This window comes from Centruroides sculpturatus, unplaced genomic scaffold, assembly GCF_000671375.1.
Source record: "Centruroides sculpturatus isolate CEXI.00-Female unplaced genomic scaffold, Cexi_2.0 scaffold2433, whole genome shotgun sequence".
Lineage (NCBI taxonomy): Eukaryota > Metazoa > Arthropoda > Arachnida > Scorpiones > Buthidae > Centruroides > Centruroides sculpturatus.
This window is the reverse complement of record NW_019386564.1, coordinates 1-21,947: the sequence shown is the minus strand read 5'-3', so window position 1 is coordinate 21,947 and position 21,947 is coordinate 1. Positions and strand designations below refer to the sequence as shown.

The following is a 21,947-nucleotide window of genomic DNA, read 5'->3' as shown; positions in this document are numbered from 1 at the left end:
AATGGGTTCATCCATCTAAAAATCTAGATTCATATAAAAAGTTAACGTAGTTCTTTATATTTGTCAAGGCGAGACTTTAGAAACTTAATAATTAAATAGGACTAATATTTACTGGATATCTTCTCACGTAGACATTTTTTACCGGGCCATGTAGGTTTTAACGAGAATGGAAGTGTGGCTTCACTGCAACAGAGCCGAGCTATGCAAGGACTGCATCTACTCATTGTGATTTCAAAACTATTGCACTGATATCTGCTTATAATTTGCTATGGAAATACATCTGAATCGCAATTTACTAGTTTGGTGTTTATATTTATGGAATTGTCATCTTATTTATCCCATTATCATGGAAGGTAAGTAATAAGTTTGTTCTTTATTCTACTATCGGTCGCCATCTTGGCTTCCTACAAAAGGTCGGAGATGATCATTGATTATAAAATGAAAAACTAAAGTTACTAAATGTTGTATTTTCATATAAATAAGAAGGTTGTTGCTTTTGTTTTCGCAATTAAAATGGTATTTTGAAATATGTTTTATTTCTAATAATTATACTGTATTACTTTTAAATAAAACAATTTGTGTATATGCAAAATGTTAAATATCAATATATTACATAAAACTTAACAACTTTCATATGGGTCATAAATTTAATATTTAATAAATGCATTTATGCATGTTAATGCAGCAATGATTATTTACTGAATATTTGATATAATAGAGATTATTTTATATTATTGTTTTCAAATATTAAATTTGTCATTATATCTAAATAGCATTTACAATTTCAAACTTATGAATTAAACTTTAATAATATATTATAGATCTTTATTTCATTTTCTTATTTATATTATAAAGTTTCATTTTACGTTTTATTTTATGTTAATATTTGTCAATCATATTGAAGTCTTATTCTTAATAAAGTTGTTACTATCATTATTATTCTTTTTGTTATTCAACTAAAGGTATTAGTATTATTTTATTATATATTGTTAACTTCAAAGAATTATATTATTATCTGATGTTATTATGTATATTATTTTATAGTTATTATATATATATATTATTTGATATACGGCTGATAAAACTTTTTTTAATTTTTACTTTAATCTGAGTTTGAGTTTCTTTCGCTATTTGTTTAGTTACTTTTAAATATCTATATTGTAATTAAACAAACATAAAAAATACTAGTCTTTTTAAACCTGTTTAAATTTATATATTTATAAAAGTAATTTAATTCTATACCTATGAGGAATAGAGGAGAATCGTATGCTACTAATATTTTTAATAAGTAATTTCTATGACAAGATCATATGCGTAAAATCGTCTATACCAGAGGTGGCGAACCTATGGCACGCGTGCCCAAGGAACACGTAACGTATCTTATGATTTAAAAGATTTATAATAAAATACATCTCAAAATTGAACAGAGCCTATTATACTTAAATATTGTTGAAATTGTTTTTATTATTTACTATTTTAACAAAAATATTCCACATAAAGATCGACGCTTGTAATTGAATCGATAGTTTCAGCCGTGGCTAGATATAAAATAAAAGCCAAATTTGGGACATTTAAAGATCAAAGATTTTTAGTTCTCTCCTTATTTTCAGCGTATATTACGACCAGTCTTAAATTGTTTTGGAATATTTTTATTTCAAATTAATTTGAAATATATGCATTCCAGTTTTCATTTGTATATTACTGTATATTTCAATCGTATTCAAGTATAATATGTTCTGTCTTAAATATTTTGCTCGAGCTTCATCTGCAATTTGAACAAATTGTAGACATATAAATTTCCACTGTCGTCCGTCTGTCTTTCGAGAACGATGTTAGATAAATGAAATTCAAGACCAGATATGGAAACCTTAGCTGCATGAGGCCTCGATTAACTATATACGAACTTCCCATGCAAACCGGAAGTCACATTATTTCAATTCAAAAATTTGCCTTTGAAAGGTGTTAGATAGATAACCGGCACGACTCTATCTATATTCGAAAGTACATTTTGTTGCTAGAATAATACTCGTATTTTGATTTCATGCCATTTCAATTGCTTACTTCTTATTGTTTCAACGTTGAAATTGTTACGATAATTGCATATCAATATTAGATATAATAAATATCGAGAAATAGTAAAACAGTAAATGTTTAAAGTAGAGAATTCGGAATATCAATATTCTGAAATTTTAAGAGAAAAAAAAAGAAGAAATAAATTTTTATATAGTTTATTTTAATTTGAATTTAATAAATGCTGTTCTGGGAAATAAATTGACATAGTACTACTACAGTTGATAAACTGGAAAATCGATGTAGCATATTTTTTTAAAATTGATATTAGATTAATTAAGTGAACAATTCACGAATTAAAATAATTTCATATAACTAGAAGAAATATAATGATAAGACAAATTTCAAAACTGATTCATAAGGGATAAAATTTTTATAAATCACTAATTTAAAGCCATATTTGCAAAGGATTTTTATTTTAGTTTGTGCATATTTTTCGAAACAGTTTTAATTATTATTAGGCTTTTTAAGATAATTATTTTACTATGTTTTTTATTTATTTATAATTTCACAATATACCCGTACTTCGACTTAACATTAAAAATACATACATATATTATTACAGTTCCGCCAAAGATTGTGCCACAAATTAGTGAAAACAATTTAAAAGAAGGCCAAACATATATAGCAATGTGCGGCATTAATGAAGGCGATCCACCATTAACTTTTCAATGGTCAAAGAATGGTAAACCGTTGACAGAATCCTCTCATTGGGTAATTCACCGCCAAGGAGATTTTTCTTCTTCGCTTATCATAGCCTCGGTTAAAAGTGCAGATGGCGGAAATTATACATGTCTAGTAACAAACAAAGCAGGATCCGATAGTCTAACGACGAAATTATTAGTTTCAGGTAAGATAATGAAAATTATTAACTGTTCATGAAAAAGTTCATTAATCATTTCAATTGCGAGTTATAATTTCAGTACCTCCTACATGGATTCGTCAGCCTTACGATGTGTCCATTAAAGCTGGAAACAAATTAGTTCTTCATTGCGAAGCTGATGGCTATCCAGTACCAACTGTTAAATGGCGAAGAACAAAAGGTGAATTAAGTTACTTATTTATAATAAACACATAATATTTTATTATTGCATTGCATATAAGTAAATTTTATGTTTAGAATATTTAAATAATATTTATATATGTTACTGTGAATGACCGATATCTGGCGAATGTTAACATTCTCCGGTGAATGTCAGCATTCACACAGTCGTTTTGTGTATGTACGAAATATTTACTAAATATCATTATTTCTCACTTACACCGGCAAATGTCGACATTCAGCATGCACTGATGGTGAATGTTGAATAAAAATATTTTTATTACGTTAAGACAAAAATGCAACTTTTTAATATGTCAAAATAGGAGAAAGCTTAAGTAACAGCATATGTAAATAAACTGTTAAACCTAAACCAAACAGTACATTCTAAAATTTATTTAAAAAATAATACAATAATAAATTTACACATAAATTATGCGATTAACGTTATTCGTTAATCTTATTTATTACAACAACTTAAACTGTTATGGCACTTTGAATTTCACAAGAGTCCCTTGCTTTTACAACTGCATTTATTCGTGGAACACTTCTTTTTGCAACGACAGCGTGTATAGCCTTGCCCTCCACTTTTCGAACTAGCTGCAGCTACTTCTCTCAGCGATATTTTTTGAGAAGAAATCTCATTTGTGGAAAGTAACTTTTCTTTACAAATTACGAACTGATTACGGGTATAAAGCTGCTTGAGGGTACCATTTTTGTTTGCTAATTTATAAAAGTCGGAGTCTTCTATTCCAACAACAACCGCCAACACATTTCGGACATCTGTACGGCCACGGTCGACATCAGGGACTTGTATTCGTACGATATCACCAATTTCAGCAGAAGGAAACGGCGTAGAATTTGGCGATATACTGTCGCCTCCCTGTCGACATGGGCTTTTTTGGGTGTCGTTTCGACCTCCACCAAAGCTTATCTGTGCTTGTCGACACACACCGGCGATTCTTCGAATGTATAATAATATAACCAAATATTCGGTCTTTTACAGACGCATATTGTATGTGTCGACATTCTCTAATTTCGGTCTTTCACAGTAACATATACATTTAACAACTACGGATCGCAACCCCAAGACTGTATGATTCTAATATCTTCAATCCTGGAGATCCCGGAATGTGTTATTCTTGTTAGCAAAAGTTAAAAATCAAGAATTTTGTTTATGGATATTCTTGAGGATCCGGTGACTTTAGACATAGTAGTTAATAGATTTAATAATTAAACTACTAAAATAATTTGTATTTATCAAAGCCGACGGTTAAAAACAATCTTAGAGGAAGAAAAATTACACACATATACACGTAGCATTTTAGTGCAGTGCTGCCTAAACTAAGACCACCTGAACAAATCCAGTTCACGATGCACGTTAATTCTGCGCTGAACATATTTGACATATCATCTTTATTTAACGTTCTTCTCATATAATTTTTGTGTTTTTTTCACCAGTCCCTTCAAATCTTTATAAACAATATTAACGTTACCACATTTATTCTCTTTTGATTTTTCGTAATGTATTTTTGCTATTTAACGCATGGATTTGTTTAGCAAGTAGAATAATACGATTAGTTTTTGAAGTTCACTATAAATTTTGCGGTCACATAAGATATTCCTGTGCAGCTACAAACATTACGGGTACAAGTATAAAACGCAAAAGGAAAGACAGTACTTAACGCACAACAGCGGTGATAATATTGACGAAGATGTGTTTTTTTAAGTTACAAACTTAGAAACTGCAGTGATGAATACCCATCATATCCTCATTACATTGTATGAAGTAAAGGCTTTCATGAAAGCGTTTATAGTAATAATATATGTTTTCCAATTTTTATTCGGAATGCCCATACACATTTACTGTATTTGTATGTTCTGGCACGTTTGGATTTTAGTATTCCTTGATTTAACGTATATATTTTTCACTGGTTCCTCGAAAAACATTAATTCGAGTTTCTACTGTATACAGAATAGAATTCCCATTAATTACGTATTAATAAGTTATATATGTGTGTGTGTATATATGTATCAGGATGGTGTCCAAACATTGCTAGAAGTTTTAGCATTTTTTTAAATTTTAAATATTCTTATTATTTTTAAATTGTCGTTTAATGACAATAGTAATATTATAACATTAATTTTGGTTACTCACGAAAAAGTCTTTGGTTAATTATTCCTTTATACTCATTTATTATTATGTTTTAATTAAATATCACTAATTTACATGTATAAAAGTAATAAATGAGTTAAGTTTAAAAAATTTTAATACTAATAATTTTGAATCGTCAAATATTTATATATGCATGAATATAAATTGAAAAATAACTTATATATTACTGAAGATATAATAAATGATTTTTTTAGGGTTCAGTATTGCTCAATCATCTCCTGTGACAGAAAACCATTGGAAAATTATTGAAAGTGGTACAATGTCTACTGTCGCTGCAAAAAAAGATGATGAAGGATTTTATACATGTGAAGTGAGTAATGGCATTGGAGAAAACTTATCCAAAACAGTCAGAGTTGAAGTTCAAGGTAATTAATTAAATTATATCAGAAATATAAAAATCAAAATAAATATAATTAAATTAGTACTTCTTTATTTATACGATTTTCGACTTAACCTATAATAAAATTAGAGCAAGATGTATGTATTTTTATAGTACCTCCTACAGTTAATGTAGAATCAGTTCAGAAAATGACAAGAAATGGTGAAGATTCTATATTAGTTTGTAACATAACTGGAGATAAACCGCTAAATATTTATTGGACTAAAGATGGAAAGAAACCGGACGATAATCAAAGGTAACAAATAAATTATTAACACATATATAAATATTTAAAATTTATTTTAACAATTCATGTTTTAAATGATATAAAAATCAGATAAAATAATTTAACAGGATACAAATAGTGCACACGAATTTTGAAAGAAGCTACAAATCAGTCTTAAATATTGAATCTACTAATAGAGAAGACAGTGGATTGTATGTTTGTAGTGCCAATAACACATTTGGACATAGCCAGATGGCAATTAGACTAGGAATTGTTGGTAAGCTCCTTAATATTAGTAATGAATATTTAGATTTATAATATTAAAGTAATATAGAAAATGAGTTTTGACGAATTTTCAGAGCCACCCAGCCAGCCTGAAGAGTTAAAAGTGAAAACAATATGGAGTAGAAGTGTTCGGCTGAGTTGGTTGCAGCCTTATAATGGAAATACTGTAATTCAAAAATACATTTGTATTTATAAAAAAGGTATTTAATAGATTAATTTATAATAACTATTAAATATTAATTATTAAAAAGAATTTATTTTTTAGAAGACAAAAGCAGACCTGTTGAACTAAAAGTTGATGGATCTCAAATGTCAATCATTGTACTTCGTTTAAAACCGTATACAAAATACCAATTTCAAGTTATTGCCGTCAACGAAGTTGGAAGTAGCAAACCTTCAGAAATAGTTGTCGCCATTACTTCTGAAGAAGGTATCAGATAGTTTTAATATTAATTTTCAAAACGTGCATATTTAAATCAACTGACAAGATCTTGCAAGCGATTCTCCTGGCACTCAGGAGTTGATTAATTAATTAATTAAGTGATCAGGTAGTTAAATGATTTTTAATTATACTAAGATATAAAATTCAAATAATAATAATTTATTTAATTTAAAATATATGCCTCCCCGTCAAATTAGTAGCGTCTTGCTCCTGTACTGTACATCATACTTTTACAATGGAGTCGTGCTGGCTATCTAACTCCTTTCAGGGGAAATTTTTGAATTGAAATAACGTGACTTCCGGTTTGCATAGGACGTTTGTATAGTTAATCGGGCTTCTTGCCCTTAAGCTTTCCATATCTAGTCTTGAGTTTCATCTATCTAACACCGTTCTTGAGATTAAGGAAAGACGGACAGATGGACGACAATGGGAATTTATAAATCTACAATTTTTTTCAAATTGCAGCCCAATAAAAACTAAAAAGGAGTAGTAATTTTGTTGATTTATGAGGAACTTCTCTGCTATTCAAATTAAATGTTTTTTAAACTAAATATTCTTGAGTATGGCTTAAAGTTAAAATTGTGGTGACGCCATCTTTTATGAGATTTTATTTAAAAGTCATTTTATATTATTAATTATTATTAAAATGACAAAGCATTATTTTTGAAAATAGAGATGAATTTTTTAAAACTGTAAATACAAACTGTAATGAATAAAATTGTCATTAAGTCTGAACCTACTCAAGATATGACACTTAATCGTTTTGTATCTCCCCACCTTCTTGATCTAAAATTTAATAGCATCAATGTAGAAATAACCTTGCCAAGTTTCAAAATTTTTAGTTCAGCCAATCCTAAAATATGTTGCAAAATTGGTAACCACCATACTTACGCATATGTCAAAGAGAATTTTCTAATTTTTTTTTAATTTTTGGGGGGTCCTGGAATGTCAGAATTGATCAAAATGATTGAAAAAATGAAAACCTGTGATAAAATTTCAATATCAATTTTCTGCCTATTAAGAATTTAAAGTGCCAATAACACAATTTTTCCTTTCTCCCTGGAGAGCTTCGATGGCGCTCTATAAGAAGCTCTTTTACTATTACATATTTAAGATATAAATTCGGAATTAATCGATAACTTAAAGTTTTCAAAAGAAATTTTTAATAGTAATAAATAAACTGGTTATTTTCAAATAGTCATTTACTTATTCCATAATGTACTTTTAATAAAATCTATTGGAAAAAGATATAAGCTGTCTGCTTAGTTTGAAATGTCACTAACATAAACGTTTATTATCATAGAACCTGCATCTCCTGCTTTTGATCTTCAAGTAAGTGAAAAATCAACCGCTTCAGCTGTTTTAACTTGGAAGGTAATTATTTAGATTTATGAAATTTTAATTTCTTGTATCAAATATTTAGTTTGATGTTTAAAATTGGAAAATTCAATGATTATTTTAAAAATAGTCTCCTCCAAAGCATCAATGGAATGGCCCATTATTGGGATTTTATATCGGATATAAGAAAACTAGCCAAGGGTCACAAATATCTTACTCATACAAAAATGTGAAAATTAATCACAAAGCAGAAATTCAAAAAACTGTATTAAACGATCTGCAGAAGACTTCGACTTACACTGTGATTGTTATCGCTTACAACAGGGCTGGATTAGGTCCACCTTCGGAACCGATACTGTTAACGACATCTTACGTTGGTAAAAGAAAATTTAATAATAAAAATTAAATATAACGAATTTTATCAGTTTTAATTAAACTTTATCATTTTTTAAGAATCTCCTCCAACACCGCGGATATCAATTTTGTCAACTGATCCAAATTCAGTGACTATGAGAATTTTATGGTCTTCGAAGAGAAACACTCCTCTAACTGGTATTTCATTTTGATTTGTTTAAATACTTTTTGTGCTTTATAATCCATTATTAATTTTGTGAATTTTAAATCTTTCTTAATAGGTTATGTTGCTCACGTAAAACCTACTAATGGACAGTGGCAAATGGTTCGATTGCCATTGTCTCCAAATAATAATTATACTATCGGAGGATTGGTCAGTGGAGTTCAATATCAAATGTATTTAACAGCGAAGAACGAATATGGAGACAGTGGACCCACTGAAGTACTCAGCTTTCTTACAGCAAATAAAAGTAAGAAAATATTTAAATTGTATATTTTTCCATTTTTATATTTTTTACAATGAATGCTATTTCTTATAATTCAGCTAGAGTTAACATTAACTGTAAGCGTAATTAAAACGCTTTTCTCTATTATACTACTTCTACTTAAGATAATGACAGATGTTTGAAAAGTGTGTCTTATTTTGAATCAGCCCAAATTAATAAATTAACTACATTTCACTTAAATTTCTGTTAAAACGTAAATCAAAATTCAGAAGTTAAATTTTTTATGTTTTTTTCTTTTTCCAATTAACACAACTAAAGTTTAACAAAAATAGTAATTCTGTTTATTTTCCTTACAAATAATATATCGTTAGAAAATAGAAAAATTCTGGTTTTTATTTTTAAACGAAGCTGGAGAAATAAATCCTAAGCAAAAATCTCTCATTGGCTTGGAATTATGAACACCATTGACTTGGTGTAATAGAAAAATAATTTAACTTCAAAAATACTTAAGAATTCAAGATATAATAGTGCATAAATTAATTGAAATGCACAACATACAGCACCATCCATTCATTTCAAGGGTAAAATATTGATATATTTTAATTGTAATTGGATTTTTTGTAATTGAAGTTATGTATTTATATATCCTAGAATTTAAAATATTATTCCTACTCATAATAATTAGAGTAAGAGACTAATTTTTAACATGATTTTAAATGTTAATTTTACAAGAAACTGTTTATTTTTACAGAAGCAGATGACGAACCACTTTATCAACAACTTTCCTTTACACTACCTGTCGTCGTTTCATTGGTAATAATTATAATTCTTCCTCTGGTATCCTGCTGCTGCATGCACAAGTTAGACAGGCCGTTTTTAGAACCAGGTTTGTTTTATTCTTAAATATTTTTTATTGATTTTTCCATTATTATTCACAAACTGGTCTTTATGCACTAGAAGGTGTCGAGGCACGCGGCTTTACTTATACAGCAGCCACTCCAACTCAAAGACCCGATTTAGTAACGACGGGAATGGTTCGTTCCTTACCACGTGCTCCAGTTCCATCTCCTACTCCTGCTCCTCCTCCTATTCCCATTCCGGCATCCACTCCTGTACAGAATCAATCTACTTACTCCGCTCTTCATACATATGGAAGTGAAGCGGAATATGATGATCCTAGATACGATAGTGTGGTGGAAGAAATGAAGAATTTCTTAGGTGCCAATGCCATGTAANATCCGATTTCTTACAAGTCGTTCCAATCACAGCCCGACACGTGTCAAGTTTACGGACTACGGCTGATTGAAAGGTTTTCTTCCATAAAATTAATCGATTCTACACTAATCCGACTCAACATTTCCAAAATACGTATATTTTTTCGTAGTTTTATAGGAATCGTAATTATAGGGACCGTAATTATAGGGGGGTCGACTGTACTAAGAAAAGATAGTAACAAATACGAGTAACAATACAAATCCACGTAATTTGTAAGTAAAATACTGTGTCTATAATTTATCTTTCCTCTTCTATTCTGTTTTTTTAAATATCAATATGTAACCGGTTCAAACACCTTTATTCTCTAGAAATTATCATTGGCTAGCATTTTTGGAGCCTGTGGATGTGATAATTCCTAGAGAATAATGGTGTTTGAACCGGTTACATAATGATAAGTAAAATATCATTTATTATACTTACAGAAAATGCATATAATGTGACATGAATATTTAGAAGCGAATTTTCTAAATTAACAGTTTATGAACAAATGATAGAAAGTTAGGAATATTTTGTTGAGAAAAGAGTTACAATTAAAATGTAGACTATTGTAGGAAATTATTACTCACAGTAATTTTCTAACACGTCATGATGAAAGGATTATTGAATATTCTATAGTAAACTACATTTAATTAAGTGTTTGTGCAATGAAATTCTTGACTTGAATGGCATCTTTAATGGACGAAAGGAAATCTTATGGTATAGAAATTAATTATAATAAACAATATTTCCTCAATTTGACAAATTTAACTAATATTCTTATAATTTCGAAACATTTTCCTGCATCAATAAAGTTTTGGCATAAGCTTTTTTGCGTCCTTCTCCTCCTTATATATATAATATATATATAAAGAGGAAAACTAAAATAAGGGAAATTATATAAGGGAAACTATTGATGTTAATACCGTAAATTCACAAAAAGAGAAATCTTATTGCCATTTCCATTTCAGAAAGTTCTTGTTCTGTCAAAATGTCTAAATTATATTCATTTATAATCAATACACAATCTAATTTAATTTTGAAAAGTTTATTCAATTTTTAGTCAACTAAAAATTTAATAAATTTACAATGAAGATTGCCTTGTGTTGTGTGTATGAACTATACAGTGTTCAAAAACGACAAAAATAATCGCCAACACGGTTTCAATAAAGTAAAATAATAATTGCACGTTTTTAAATATTAACATAAAATTTCAAATGAAAATATCAGAGTTTTTTTTACTTATATATGAAGTAATTACATCAAGACTTAGAACAATGTAAACATAATAGTAACTGTTATAATATAAAGATAAAAACAACATTCTGACTTAATCATAACGTTATTAATAAATTATGTATATTAATAGATGCCCATAAAGAGTTGACACTACAAACTATTCGTTAAATAAACAATTTGATCAAAATTACTGTTATACTCTATTATATTACAAAATATAAATGTCATTATTATTAAAACCTGAAACAAAAAATAATATTTATAAATAAAATTATAACATTCTATTGTTTACAAGCAAAAGCTATAAAATTCTGATAGAAATTAATTATGAAAGCAATTTCTTACTATTCCAGAAGCTAATGACGAACCACTTTATCAACAACTTTCCTTTACACTACCTGTCGTCGTCTCATTGGTAATAATTATAATTCTTCCTTTGGTATCCTGCTGTTGCATGCACAAATTAGACAGGCCGTTTTTAGAACCAGGTTTGTTTTATTCTTAAATATTTTTATTGATTTTTTTGCATTATTATTCATAAACTGGTCTTTATGCACCAGAAGGCGTCGAGGCACGCGGCTTTACTTATACAGCAGCCACTCCAACTCAAAGACCCGATTTAGTAACGACGGGAATGGTTCGTTCCTTACCACGTGCTCCAGTTCCAGCTCCTACTCCTGCTCCTCCTCCTGTTCCCATTCCGGCATCCACTCCTGTACAGAATCAATCTACTTACTCCGCTCTTCATACATATGGAAGTGAAGCGGAATATGATGATCCTAGATACGATAGTGTGGTGGAAGAAATGAAGAATTTCTTAGGTGCCAATGCCATGTGAGTTATAAATATTTTAAATTTATGTTGTTCTCTTATTTTCCATTTAGAATAATTCTTTTTTACAGGAATCGCAAAACTACTTTGTAAATCATTCGAAACTTTTGGAGATTTTTATGTGCATTTAAAAGTTTCTGAAGGAAGGCTTTTATATCTTAAAATATGTCCAATTACAATCCACAACATGAAAACTGTTAAATGTTTCTGTAGATTATATGATTAGAAGAATTGTGTGATTTGTTAAAAGTTTGCATTCTGTATTGAACTTCTTAGACCGTATTTGTTTTTATGAAAATAAAACATTTTTATTCATTATTAATATTTGTTCTTTGCCTTATTTTATTTCAACTGTATACTGACTATCTTTCTTTATAATTTATATACCCTATAGTTAATTTTTAGAATTTTGAAATTACACATTAATAAATCTGAAGATTTCAGGTGAGTCTTTGAATATTATTATTTTAGAATCTTTACTAAAATTTGAATAACTGTTTTATTTTTAATTAATAGCTAAATTTTGAAAAATATTATCTCTTCACAATATTATTTTAATGCTGTCCTCACATGATGTAAGTAAATATTTTTTTACGTTTTATATTTGAAAATAATAATATCTGGCACTCAGATATTATTATTTTTAAAATTTATTATTAATTATTTCAATGTAAACACAAGTTAAAAACAATTATTTTTACAATGATAAGGTATTATTAAATAAATTTTTGAAAATGAATTTTGTTATTAAGTTTTATTATTGTATAACTAAAATGCCATATTTTACCACTATGTGTCGCTCTACTCAACATTGTTTAGTATTATTCGGAATGAATTTATCCATCTAAAAATCTAGATTCAAGTAAAACGTTAACGTAGTTTTTTTTTATTTTTGTCCAAACAAGAATAATAGGAATTTCATAATTTAATAGGACTGGTATTTTCTGGATATCTTCTCACGTAGACATTTTTTACCGGGCCATGTAGGTTTTAACGAGAACGGAAGTGTGGCTTCACTGCAACAGAGCCGAGCTATGCAAGAACTGCAGCTACTCATTGTGATTTCATAACTATTGCACCGATATCTGCTTATAATTTGCTATGGAAATACATCTGAATCGCAATTTACTAGTTTGGTGTTTATATTTATGGAATTGTCATCTTATTTATCCCATTATCATGGAAGGTAAGTAATAAGTTTGTTCTTTATTCTACTATCGGTCGCCATCTTGGCTTCCTACAAAAGATTGGAAATGATCATTGATAATAAGGTGAAAAATAATCCGTTAAAATTAACTAATATTTATTTGATTTTTATATAAAACATCTATCATTTTTAGAGTTGTGATTCGTTTGGTTTTAATATTTAATATAATGAATAAAAGTGTTTAATAATTTTGTTAATTTGGGAAATTTATTTACTGTAAATATTTATAAGTACAATACAAAAAGTGAAGTACAATAGGACCTTAATTTAACGGACTGAATGGATATCCGATGTTGGCAAGTTCATTAAATTGTATATATTTTAAACAATGTATAATAGTAACGAACTTACACTGTACCGGATGTATTAAAATGTTATTGTAAAGTACTGTAATTTGAGCAATTTATACAAGTCACTAACATATTTGTTAAAAATTTAAATATAAATTTACAATAGAAACCAAAGTTTATTTTAATCAAACGTGATAAACACTTTCCTCCTGCTGACTCATTGATCCAACTGTTTAGCATGCTCTATTCGAGAATAAAAAGAAAAGTTACTAAATTTTTCGTTTAGGACAGAAATAATTTATTCGTTAAATCGAGGTCCTTCTATAATATGTTTGTTATTATTTTAAAATAAATTTTATTCATTTAAACAAATTTTATATTACAAAGAACAAATGCTTAATTTAGCACTGATAATTCAGTGTTATACACACTATTGAACACTATTAAACAAATGTTTATATAATTTAAATAATAATTATTTTAAAAATTAATTATTAAAATGCATTTATAATAAACTTAAAGTATTATTTTTTAACCTTTTTCTTAATGTATTTTAATAATTTATTATACTACTTCGATATACTTTGATGATGATTTTTTAACACTTATACTGTAATTAAATATTTATAATTTTATTGGGTTTAAAATTGATATGACAATAATAATTACGAATATGTGATATACAATTTTATGTAATGATAATAAGAATATAATTATTGCTGTAAATATATTACTTAAATTTGTAGTAAATATATTTATGTTGATTAAATTAAAGGACTGTTATTCATTCGTTTTCTTTTCATTTAATGATTTTTCTTTAGTTGAAAGCAAAACTTTATAAATTATGAATTCAGTTTTATTAATAGCTAAATTTAGTTATTAATTTGCATTTGTTTCTAGGCAGTCATTTCTGTGCCTAAATAAAATACTACTGTATATCTAAAATGCTCTTTAAAAAACATAATTTTTCAGATTTTTTTTCAGCTGACCTAATTTTATCTTAAATTGTTTAGTTGTGTTAAGTCCTCCATACATTAAATAAATAAGAAAAATTAACGCTTACTTTAACGTAGAAACGAAATAAATATCAAATATATACATAAATTTAGTTAAATTTTGTAAATATCTAAGAGAAAATAACAAAAACCAGAAATATCTAACATTCGTACAACTGCTTAATTAGCTTTTACTTAAGGAACTTGTGAATTTGATAGCGATAACACACTAAATTTTATAATAGCATTCATCTTTATCAGTTATTTTAAATTATATAAAAACTATAAGAATTAAAATGTATTTAGTAAAGCATTAAATTCTAAATATAATTTAGAATTTAATGCTTTCTGAAAATCTATTTCTGAAGTGAAAACATAAAGAACTAATTCTAGTCAACTCGTTTTTTACTTTGATAATTTTATAAATGATATTTTCAATAATACTGGTTTGACTGTATTTTTTATTAATATTTATATTAATGTTGATGAAAAATAAAACGTTATTTTTGATTTTGTTAATTTTTTTTTAATAAGGGGAAAAATCTAAACTAAAATAATGAATAAACACTACAAATTATTTAAAGTAATGAGGTCTGTGCAAACATTTGAAGTATGAGAGTTTGAAAGTCACATGATTTGGTAATAGCATTATTTTCCTGCAAAGTAAAATCCTACATTTAGTAATTTAGAGATAATGAAGGGTTCTATAATTGAACTTTAATGAAGGTGGACCTTTTACGTGACCATTCATTGGCGCTCTACAAGGTTGACGCTATATAAGGCATTTATTTATATCATTTTTTAAGAATTTCTAGAATTGTTTAGCTCATTGTAAAGATTTTATTGCAAATTAAATATAACTTATATTTTATTTATACATATTTTAATTACAAAAATATATTTGCTGTTGTTTATATTATTGCAGATAATTTCGTTTGTATTATTTCAATTTTATCATTAAAATTTTTGCTATTTCAGATTTATCTTTTACATAAGCTATATAAGCTTTTATTTTTGTTATGTTTAATATTTTCCCCTTTTTGATAAAATCTGAATTAATTGAAAAATAGACATTTTTGTTTATTTCAAAAAATGTATCTTAAAATTCATTTATTCTAAAAAAATGTTTGATGAAATGTCAATTAAATTATACTTACTGCACAGTTTAGTTTTTAAATTTAAAAACTAAATATTCTACTAAATCACTTAAATTTTTTCGTAAAGAAAATCATATTTGCCTAATGCTATACTGCCTAATTATAATTTTTTTTTTAATTTTACATCTAGGTTACTCAAGCAATATCGAACATTCTACGATTGCATTGCAGTTTCAATATATCATGAATGTCCCTTTTTATTTCTTATATAGCTACGTATTTGGCTATTAGTTTAGGACATATCACACCACGTTTCTTAAGAAACTTGACTTGGACTTTTTTCTTTTTTAATTCCAACTTCAATATGTACATCTCGGGTTATTTTCCCCCTCTTCCCAATTTTTCCATAAACCATTTTTTACAGCCATTTTACCGGAAATTTCTATGCAGAAAAACTTCCGGTAAAATGGTTGTATAAAATGTAATTCAAGTGAATAATGTAAAATTGATTTAATTGTTATTTTTACTTTTTAAGAAATGTGGTAAAAATTACAATTTATGGAAAAATTAAAGAAAAAATTAGCAAAATACAATATTGTATTTTACAAGAAAAATTTGTTTAATAGAAAATCTTTTACAATTTTGTTTTAAATATAGTCTATTACTCCAACCGAAGAGGGGGGAAATAACCCGAAATGTACATATTGGAGTTGGAATTAAAAAAGAAAAAAGTCCAAGTCAAGTTTCTTAAGAAACGTGGTGTGATAAGTCCTAAACTAATAGCCAAATATGTAGCTATATAAGAAAAAAGAAAATTCTTTTATTTATTTGATGATGGTAATATTTTTACTACAGTTTTCATTGAGTTGTAATCCAGTTAGAAATTGCTCGCTATTGTAGAGAGAGAAATAAAAAGAAAAAGCGAAGATAGAAGAGAAATAATCATCTTACATTTTAAAATAAATTTTTCTTTGTCTTAGTCTATTGGGAACAATCTCTTCAGTCTTTAAGATTAAAAAAAGTAAAAACAAAAGCAAAGAGCAATCTTATAAAGGATGATATTAGTTTAATTTTCAAGTGACTAAGATTTCAAAAGTGGAAAAGCCCTAGCTAGCTAACAGAAATATGGTGTTTTAATCTACACATGAATTGTGAGAAATTGAAAAATAGGATTTAAAGTTGAGAAAAGTTGAGTAAATTTTTGGCAGATTAAACTATTTATTTTGGTAATTAAAATGTAAACTCACCTTACACAGATAATGAATTTTTTACAGCCTTTAAACATGTTATCTATTCTGATTTTTACTTCGATAGGAATTTAAATTTAGTTAACAAAATAGCCACACTTTGAATAAAGCTAAAGGAAATGCTTTGTTTTGGTTCTTTTTTTTATATTCATGATTAACTTGTCAGATTCTTTAGTAAAGGATAGTAATATCTGCAGGGTGCATTTTTTATTTAAAAATAGAGAAAAGTCTGTTCATCAAGATTTTAATTTTTCTTTGAGGATTATGTAAAAGCTGTAATAGAAACTTATCAGTGTTTAACTCTTCGTATCTATTTTCTAAATTAATCTACACTTTTTAATTTCTGAAGTGAATTTGTCTTAACAAATCTTGCAATCTAACGTTTTCGAATTGAACTAAAAATATTACGTTAATTTATTAAAATAAATTATGAAGATCATTTTAAATAACCACTTGCATTGCATAAAAATTATTATAAATTGTGTCAATCTTAATATTTTAATCTAAAAATCCAATATGTCTTTAATAGACTTTTCATTTTTTCTATTAAATTTAGTATACAATAATACTGTAAATCTGTCAGTTACGAATACTGAAAATATTAAATTTATTCAAATATTAAAAGTTTGGAAAATATTGATTTTAACAACATTTTTTACATTTTTATTTAAATATTATAGTAATAGTAAAAATATACTATTAAATGGAAAATTTATGTATGTATTTTGACTAAGACAAAATAACTAAAGCCTAATAACAGATATTATTTGCTGAAAGAACTTAAACATAAAATAATACAAAATATTTTAAAATATTCGCTATTCTATTTATATACTTTTTTAAAATTTTATAAATACGTTTAATTTAAACATAAATCATATTGCATCTATTATTTTATAGTTCCTCCGAAAATTGTGCCGCAAATTAGTGAAAATAGCTTAAAAGAAGGACAAAGATATATAGCTACGTGTGGAATTAGTGAAGGCGATCCACCATTAACTTTTCAATGGTCAAAGAATGGTAAACCACTGACAGAATCCTCTCATTTGGTAATTCATCGCCAAGGGGACTTTTCAACTTCTCTTATCATAGCATCTGTTAAAGGTGCTGATAGCGGAAATTATACTTGTGTAGTAACGAATAAAGTTGGATCGGATAATTTAATGACGAAATTACTTGTTTCAGGTGAGGAATTAAAAAGTTTAAAAAGGATATTATAATTATAAAAAGTTAAATTGATTTATTTACGTACGAATTCTGATTTAGTGCCACCTGCGTGGGTTCGTCAACCATATGACGTATCAGTTAAAGCCGGAAACAAATTAGTTCTTCATTGCGAAGCTGATGGCTATCCAGCACCAACTGTTAAATGGAGAAGAACAAAAGGTAAAGTACATAATTTAAATCATTCTATTATTCTATTAACGGACTAATATAATTAACACATTTTGACTTTTTAAAAACATATTTTCCATAACATAATTTCAATATTATAAGGCAACTAAAAAGTTAAACAATTAACTGTTGCATAAGCGCTATTATCGATATCACACATAAGGAAATAGTGTCTTCTGAAATCGTAAATTACACCTATTACAATTGATGTATATTTAATATATACGCTGTAAAAACAACATTATAACTTATATACTAAAAGAAGTAGATATACTAATCAGTAACTATATCAATAAATGATATTTTATAGATATAAAAATATTTAATTTTTGCATATCTGTTATATAATTTCTAATTAAAAATTAGAATAAGACATTCTAAACTAAAAATTTTTTAAATGGTTTATTATAAGTACATTTATTAAAAATGATTTCATAAATGGACAGATGAGAATAAGAAAAACTAATTAACAGATAATAAGATATTTTAAAATTGATCTGTTTAGGATTCAACATTGCTCAATCATCTCCTGTAACAGAAAGCAACTGGAAGATTATTGACAGTGGCACAATGAGTACTGTTTCTGCAAGAAAAGACGATGAAGGATTCTATACATGTGAAGTGGGAAATGGTGTCGGAGAGAACTTGTCAAAGACTGTTAGAATTGAAGTTCAAGGTAAAACTGTAGTGAATGTCTACTAAATAAATATATAATCGAAATAGAATATTTTAAAGAAAATAATAAAATTTATATGATAATATATTTAATATCTAATTTTTGTAATTCAAGAGTATACTGTATTTTTATAGTTCCACCGACAGTTAACGTAGAGTCAGTTCAGAAAATGGTTAGAAATGGCGAAGATTCTATATTAGTTTGTAACATAACTGGAGATAAACCATTAAATATTTATTGGACTAAAGACGGAAACAAGCCAGAAGACAATCAAAGGTGAAAAAAAACTTTTAATACTGTGTATAAATAGATATTTCCATAAGCTATTTTAATAATTTGCTTTTGAATTGCTAAAATAAATATCAGGATACAAATAGTACACACGAATTTTGAAAGAAGCTACAAATCAGTCTTAAATATTGAATCTACTAATAGAGAAGACAGTGGATTGTATGTCTGTAGTGCCAATAACACATTTGGACATAGCCAGATGGCAATTAGACTAGGAATTGTTGGTGTGTTCCTTAATATTAATAATACTATAATTTAATGTCAAAAATAATATTTAAGGATGAATTTGATAAAATTTTTAGAGCCACCCAGCCAACCTGAAGAATTAAAGGTGAAATCAGTATGGAGTAGAAGTGTTCGGCTCAGTTGGTTGCAGCCTTATAATGGGAATACTGTAATTCAAAAATACATTTGTATTTATAAGAAAGGTAATAATAAATGAATTTCATTGTGAATGTTGATTTATATTTAGTTATATTCACTACGAATGTTATTGTTAATGTTACTAGTATTTTTTTTTTCTTAGAAGGTAAGGATAATCCCTTAGAACTAAAAATTGATGGATCTCAAATGTCAGTCATTGTCCTTCGTTTGAAGCCATACACGAAATATCAATTTCAAGTTGTTGCTATCAACGAAGTTGGAAGTAGCAAACCATCAAAAATCATTGAAGCCATTACTTCCGAAGAAGGTAACTCTCAACATTAGCAATAACTTTTCCGAAATTTTAACACTAAAATTCATTAATTTATCTAATGAATGTCATTCTTTAATATTTGCAATATAAAATTTATATAAAATTTATAAAATTTAAGATATAAAATTTATATCTTAATTCGCAAAAGCAATTTTCTCTGTGATTTTTTGAGTGGAAATAATAAATTAATTGTATTANTTTGGTATCCTGCTGCTGCATGCACAAATTAGACAGGCCGTTTTTAGAACCAGGTTTGTTTTATTCTTAAATATTTTTATTGATTTTTCCATTATTATTCATAAACTGGTCTTTATGCACCAGAAGGCGTCGAGGCACGCGGCTTTACTTATACAGCAGCCACTCCAACTCAAAGACCCGATTTAGTAACGACGGGAATGGTTCGTTCCTTACCACGTGCTCCAGTTCCAGCTCCTACTCCTGCTCCTCCTCCTGTTCCCATTCCGGCATCCACTCCTGTACAGAATCAATCTACTTACTCCGCTCTTCATACATATGGAAGTGAAGCGGAATATGATGATCCTAGATACGATAGTGTGGTGGAAGAAATGAAGAATTTCTTAGGTGCCAATGCCATGTAAGTTATAAATATTTTAAATTTATATTGTTCACTTATTTTCCATTTAGAATAATTCTTTATTATAGGAACCGCAAAACAACTTTGTAAATCATTCAAACTTTTGAAGATTTTTATGAGCATTCAACAGTTTCCAAAAACACGCAAACTTTTATAACTTAAGATATGTCCAATAAAATCTACAACATGAAAACTGTTAAATGTTTCTGTAGATTATATGATTAGAAGAATTGTGTGATTTGTTAAAAGTTTGCATTCTGTATTGAACTTCTTAGACCGTATTTGTTTTTATGAAAATAAAACATTTTTATTCATTATTAATATTTCATTGTTTTTTATTTTATCTTAATTGAATACCTTAATGGCTTCGTGAGTGATTGTTACTTTGTCATTAAATTTTAAAAGTAATATAGTTTATTATTATATGTGTGAAGCATGCAGGTAAGTTCTGTTTTAAGTTGTGATATTTAATATTTATTAAAAAAAATTAAAATAATGATTTTATTTTTAATTTACAGCTCATGATTCATAGATATAATTAAACTATGATTTTATCAGAGTAAGTAAAAGTTTATATTTGTATTTTATTTATTACGAAAAATATTTAGAGTAAAATTCCCAATATTAAGTATTAATGTTAATTTATTAATAATCATTGTACGCACGTTTAATTTTAATGAAATACAATAAATTTTAATGTTATAATAATTATAAAATCTTGTTAAATGGATTTATAAACTGAATTTTTTAATTAATCAATTGCTAATATTTTATAACTAAAATGCCATATTTTACCACTATGTGTCGCTCTACTCAACATTGTTTAGTATTGTTTGGAATGGGTTCATCCACCTAAAAATCTAGATTCATATAAAAAGTTAACGTAGTTCTTTATATTTGTCAAGGCGAGACTTTAGAAACTTAATAATTAAATAGGACTAATATTTACTGGATATCTTCTCACGTAGACATTTTTTACCGGGCCATGTAGGTTTTAACGAGAATGGAAGTGTGGCTTCACTGCAACAGAGCCGAGCTATGCAAGGACTGCATCTACTCATTGTGATTTCAAAACTATTGCACTGATATCTGCTTATAATTTGCTATGGAAATACATCAGAATCGCAATTTACTAGTTTGGTGTTTATATTTATGGATTTGTCATCTTATTTATCCCATTGTCATGGAAGGTAAGTAATAAGTTTGTTCTTTATTCTGCTATCGGTCGCCATCTTGTCTTCCTGCAATAGGTCGGAAACGATCATTGATTACAAAGCGAAAAGTAATATACTAAATTTATCAATTTTAATTTATCTTCGCTAATGTGAAAGCTTTTCGTTTTGTTTTAGCAATTTATACAGAAATAAATTTTGTAGTTGAT

General features: G+C 27.3%; 3 protein-coding genes across 6 annotated transcripts; all 3 read left to right on the top strand.

Moving 5' to 3' along the window:
* The first annotated feature begins 2,639 nt into the window (after window positions 1-2,639).
* Window positions 2,640-12,349, top strand: LOC111615317 (Down syndrome cell adhesion molecule-like protein Dscam2). 3 transcript variants are annotated; one of them, XM_023356744.1, is made up of 14 exons: window positions 2,640-2,920; window positions 2,994-3,113; window positions 5,480-5,650; window positions 5,779-5,920; window positions 6,019-6,167; window positions 6,250-6,375; window positions 6,441-6,605; window positions 7,921-7,991; window positions 8,086-8,332; window positions 8,409-8,507; window positions 8,591-8,779; window positions 11,599-11,733; window positions 11,809-12,079; window positions 12,148-12,349. In XM_023356744.1, exons 1-14 carry the CDS (start codon window positions 2,701-2,703, stop codon window positions 12,167-12,169), a joined length of 2,127 nt encoding a protein of 708 aa, XP_023212512.1. In that variant the 5' UTR covers window positions 2,640-2,700; the 3' UTR covers window positions 12,170-12,349. The 3 variants fall into 3 exon arrangements, with proteins under 3 accessions (XP_023212512.1, XP_023212510.1, XP_023212511.1); XM_023356742.1 differs by having other exon boundaries at window positions 11,806-12,079; XM_023356743.1 differs by lacking the exon at window positions 11,599-11,733 and adding an exon at window positions 9,507-9,641 and having other exon boundaries at window positions 11,806-12,079.
* A 579-nt stretch (window positions 12,350-12,928) lies between these two features.
* On the top strand, window positions 12,929-19,982 carry LOC111615316 (Down syndrome cell adhesion molecule-like protein Dscam2). Its single transcript, XM_023356741.1, has 8 exons — window positions 12,929-13,262; window positions 17,813-18,097; window positions 18,179-18,298; window positions 18,813-18,983; window positions 19,118-19,259; window positions 19,350-19,498; window positions 19,577-19,702; window positions 19,801-19,982. The coding sequence occupies exons 1-8, from the start codon at window positions 13,178-13,180 to the stop codon at window positions 19,980-19,982; spliced, it is 1,260 nt and encodes a 419-aa protein (XP_023212509.1). The 5' UTR covers window positions 12,929-13,177.
* A 193-nt stretch (window positions 19,983-20,175) lies between these two features.
* On the top strand, window positions 20,176-20,839 carry LOC111615315 (dnaJ homolog subfamily B member 6-like). 2 transcript variants are annotated; one of them, XM_023356738.1, is made up of 3 exons: window positions 20,176-20,222; window positions 20,293-20,566; window positions 20,635-20,839. In XM_023356738.1, the coding sequence occupies exons 1-3, from the start codon at window positions 20,189-20,191 to the stop codon at window positions 20,654-20,656; spliced, it is 330 nt and encodes a 109-aa protein (XP_023212506.1). In that variant the 5' UTR covers window positions 20,176-20,188; the 3' UTR covers window positions 20,657-20,839. The 2 variants fall into 2 exon arrangements, with proteins under 2 accessions (XP_023212506.1, XP_023212507.1); XM_023356739.1 differs by having other exon boundaries at window positions 20,180-20,222; window positions 20,296-20,566.
* Window positions 20,840-21,947: the final 1,108 nt, after the last annotated feature.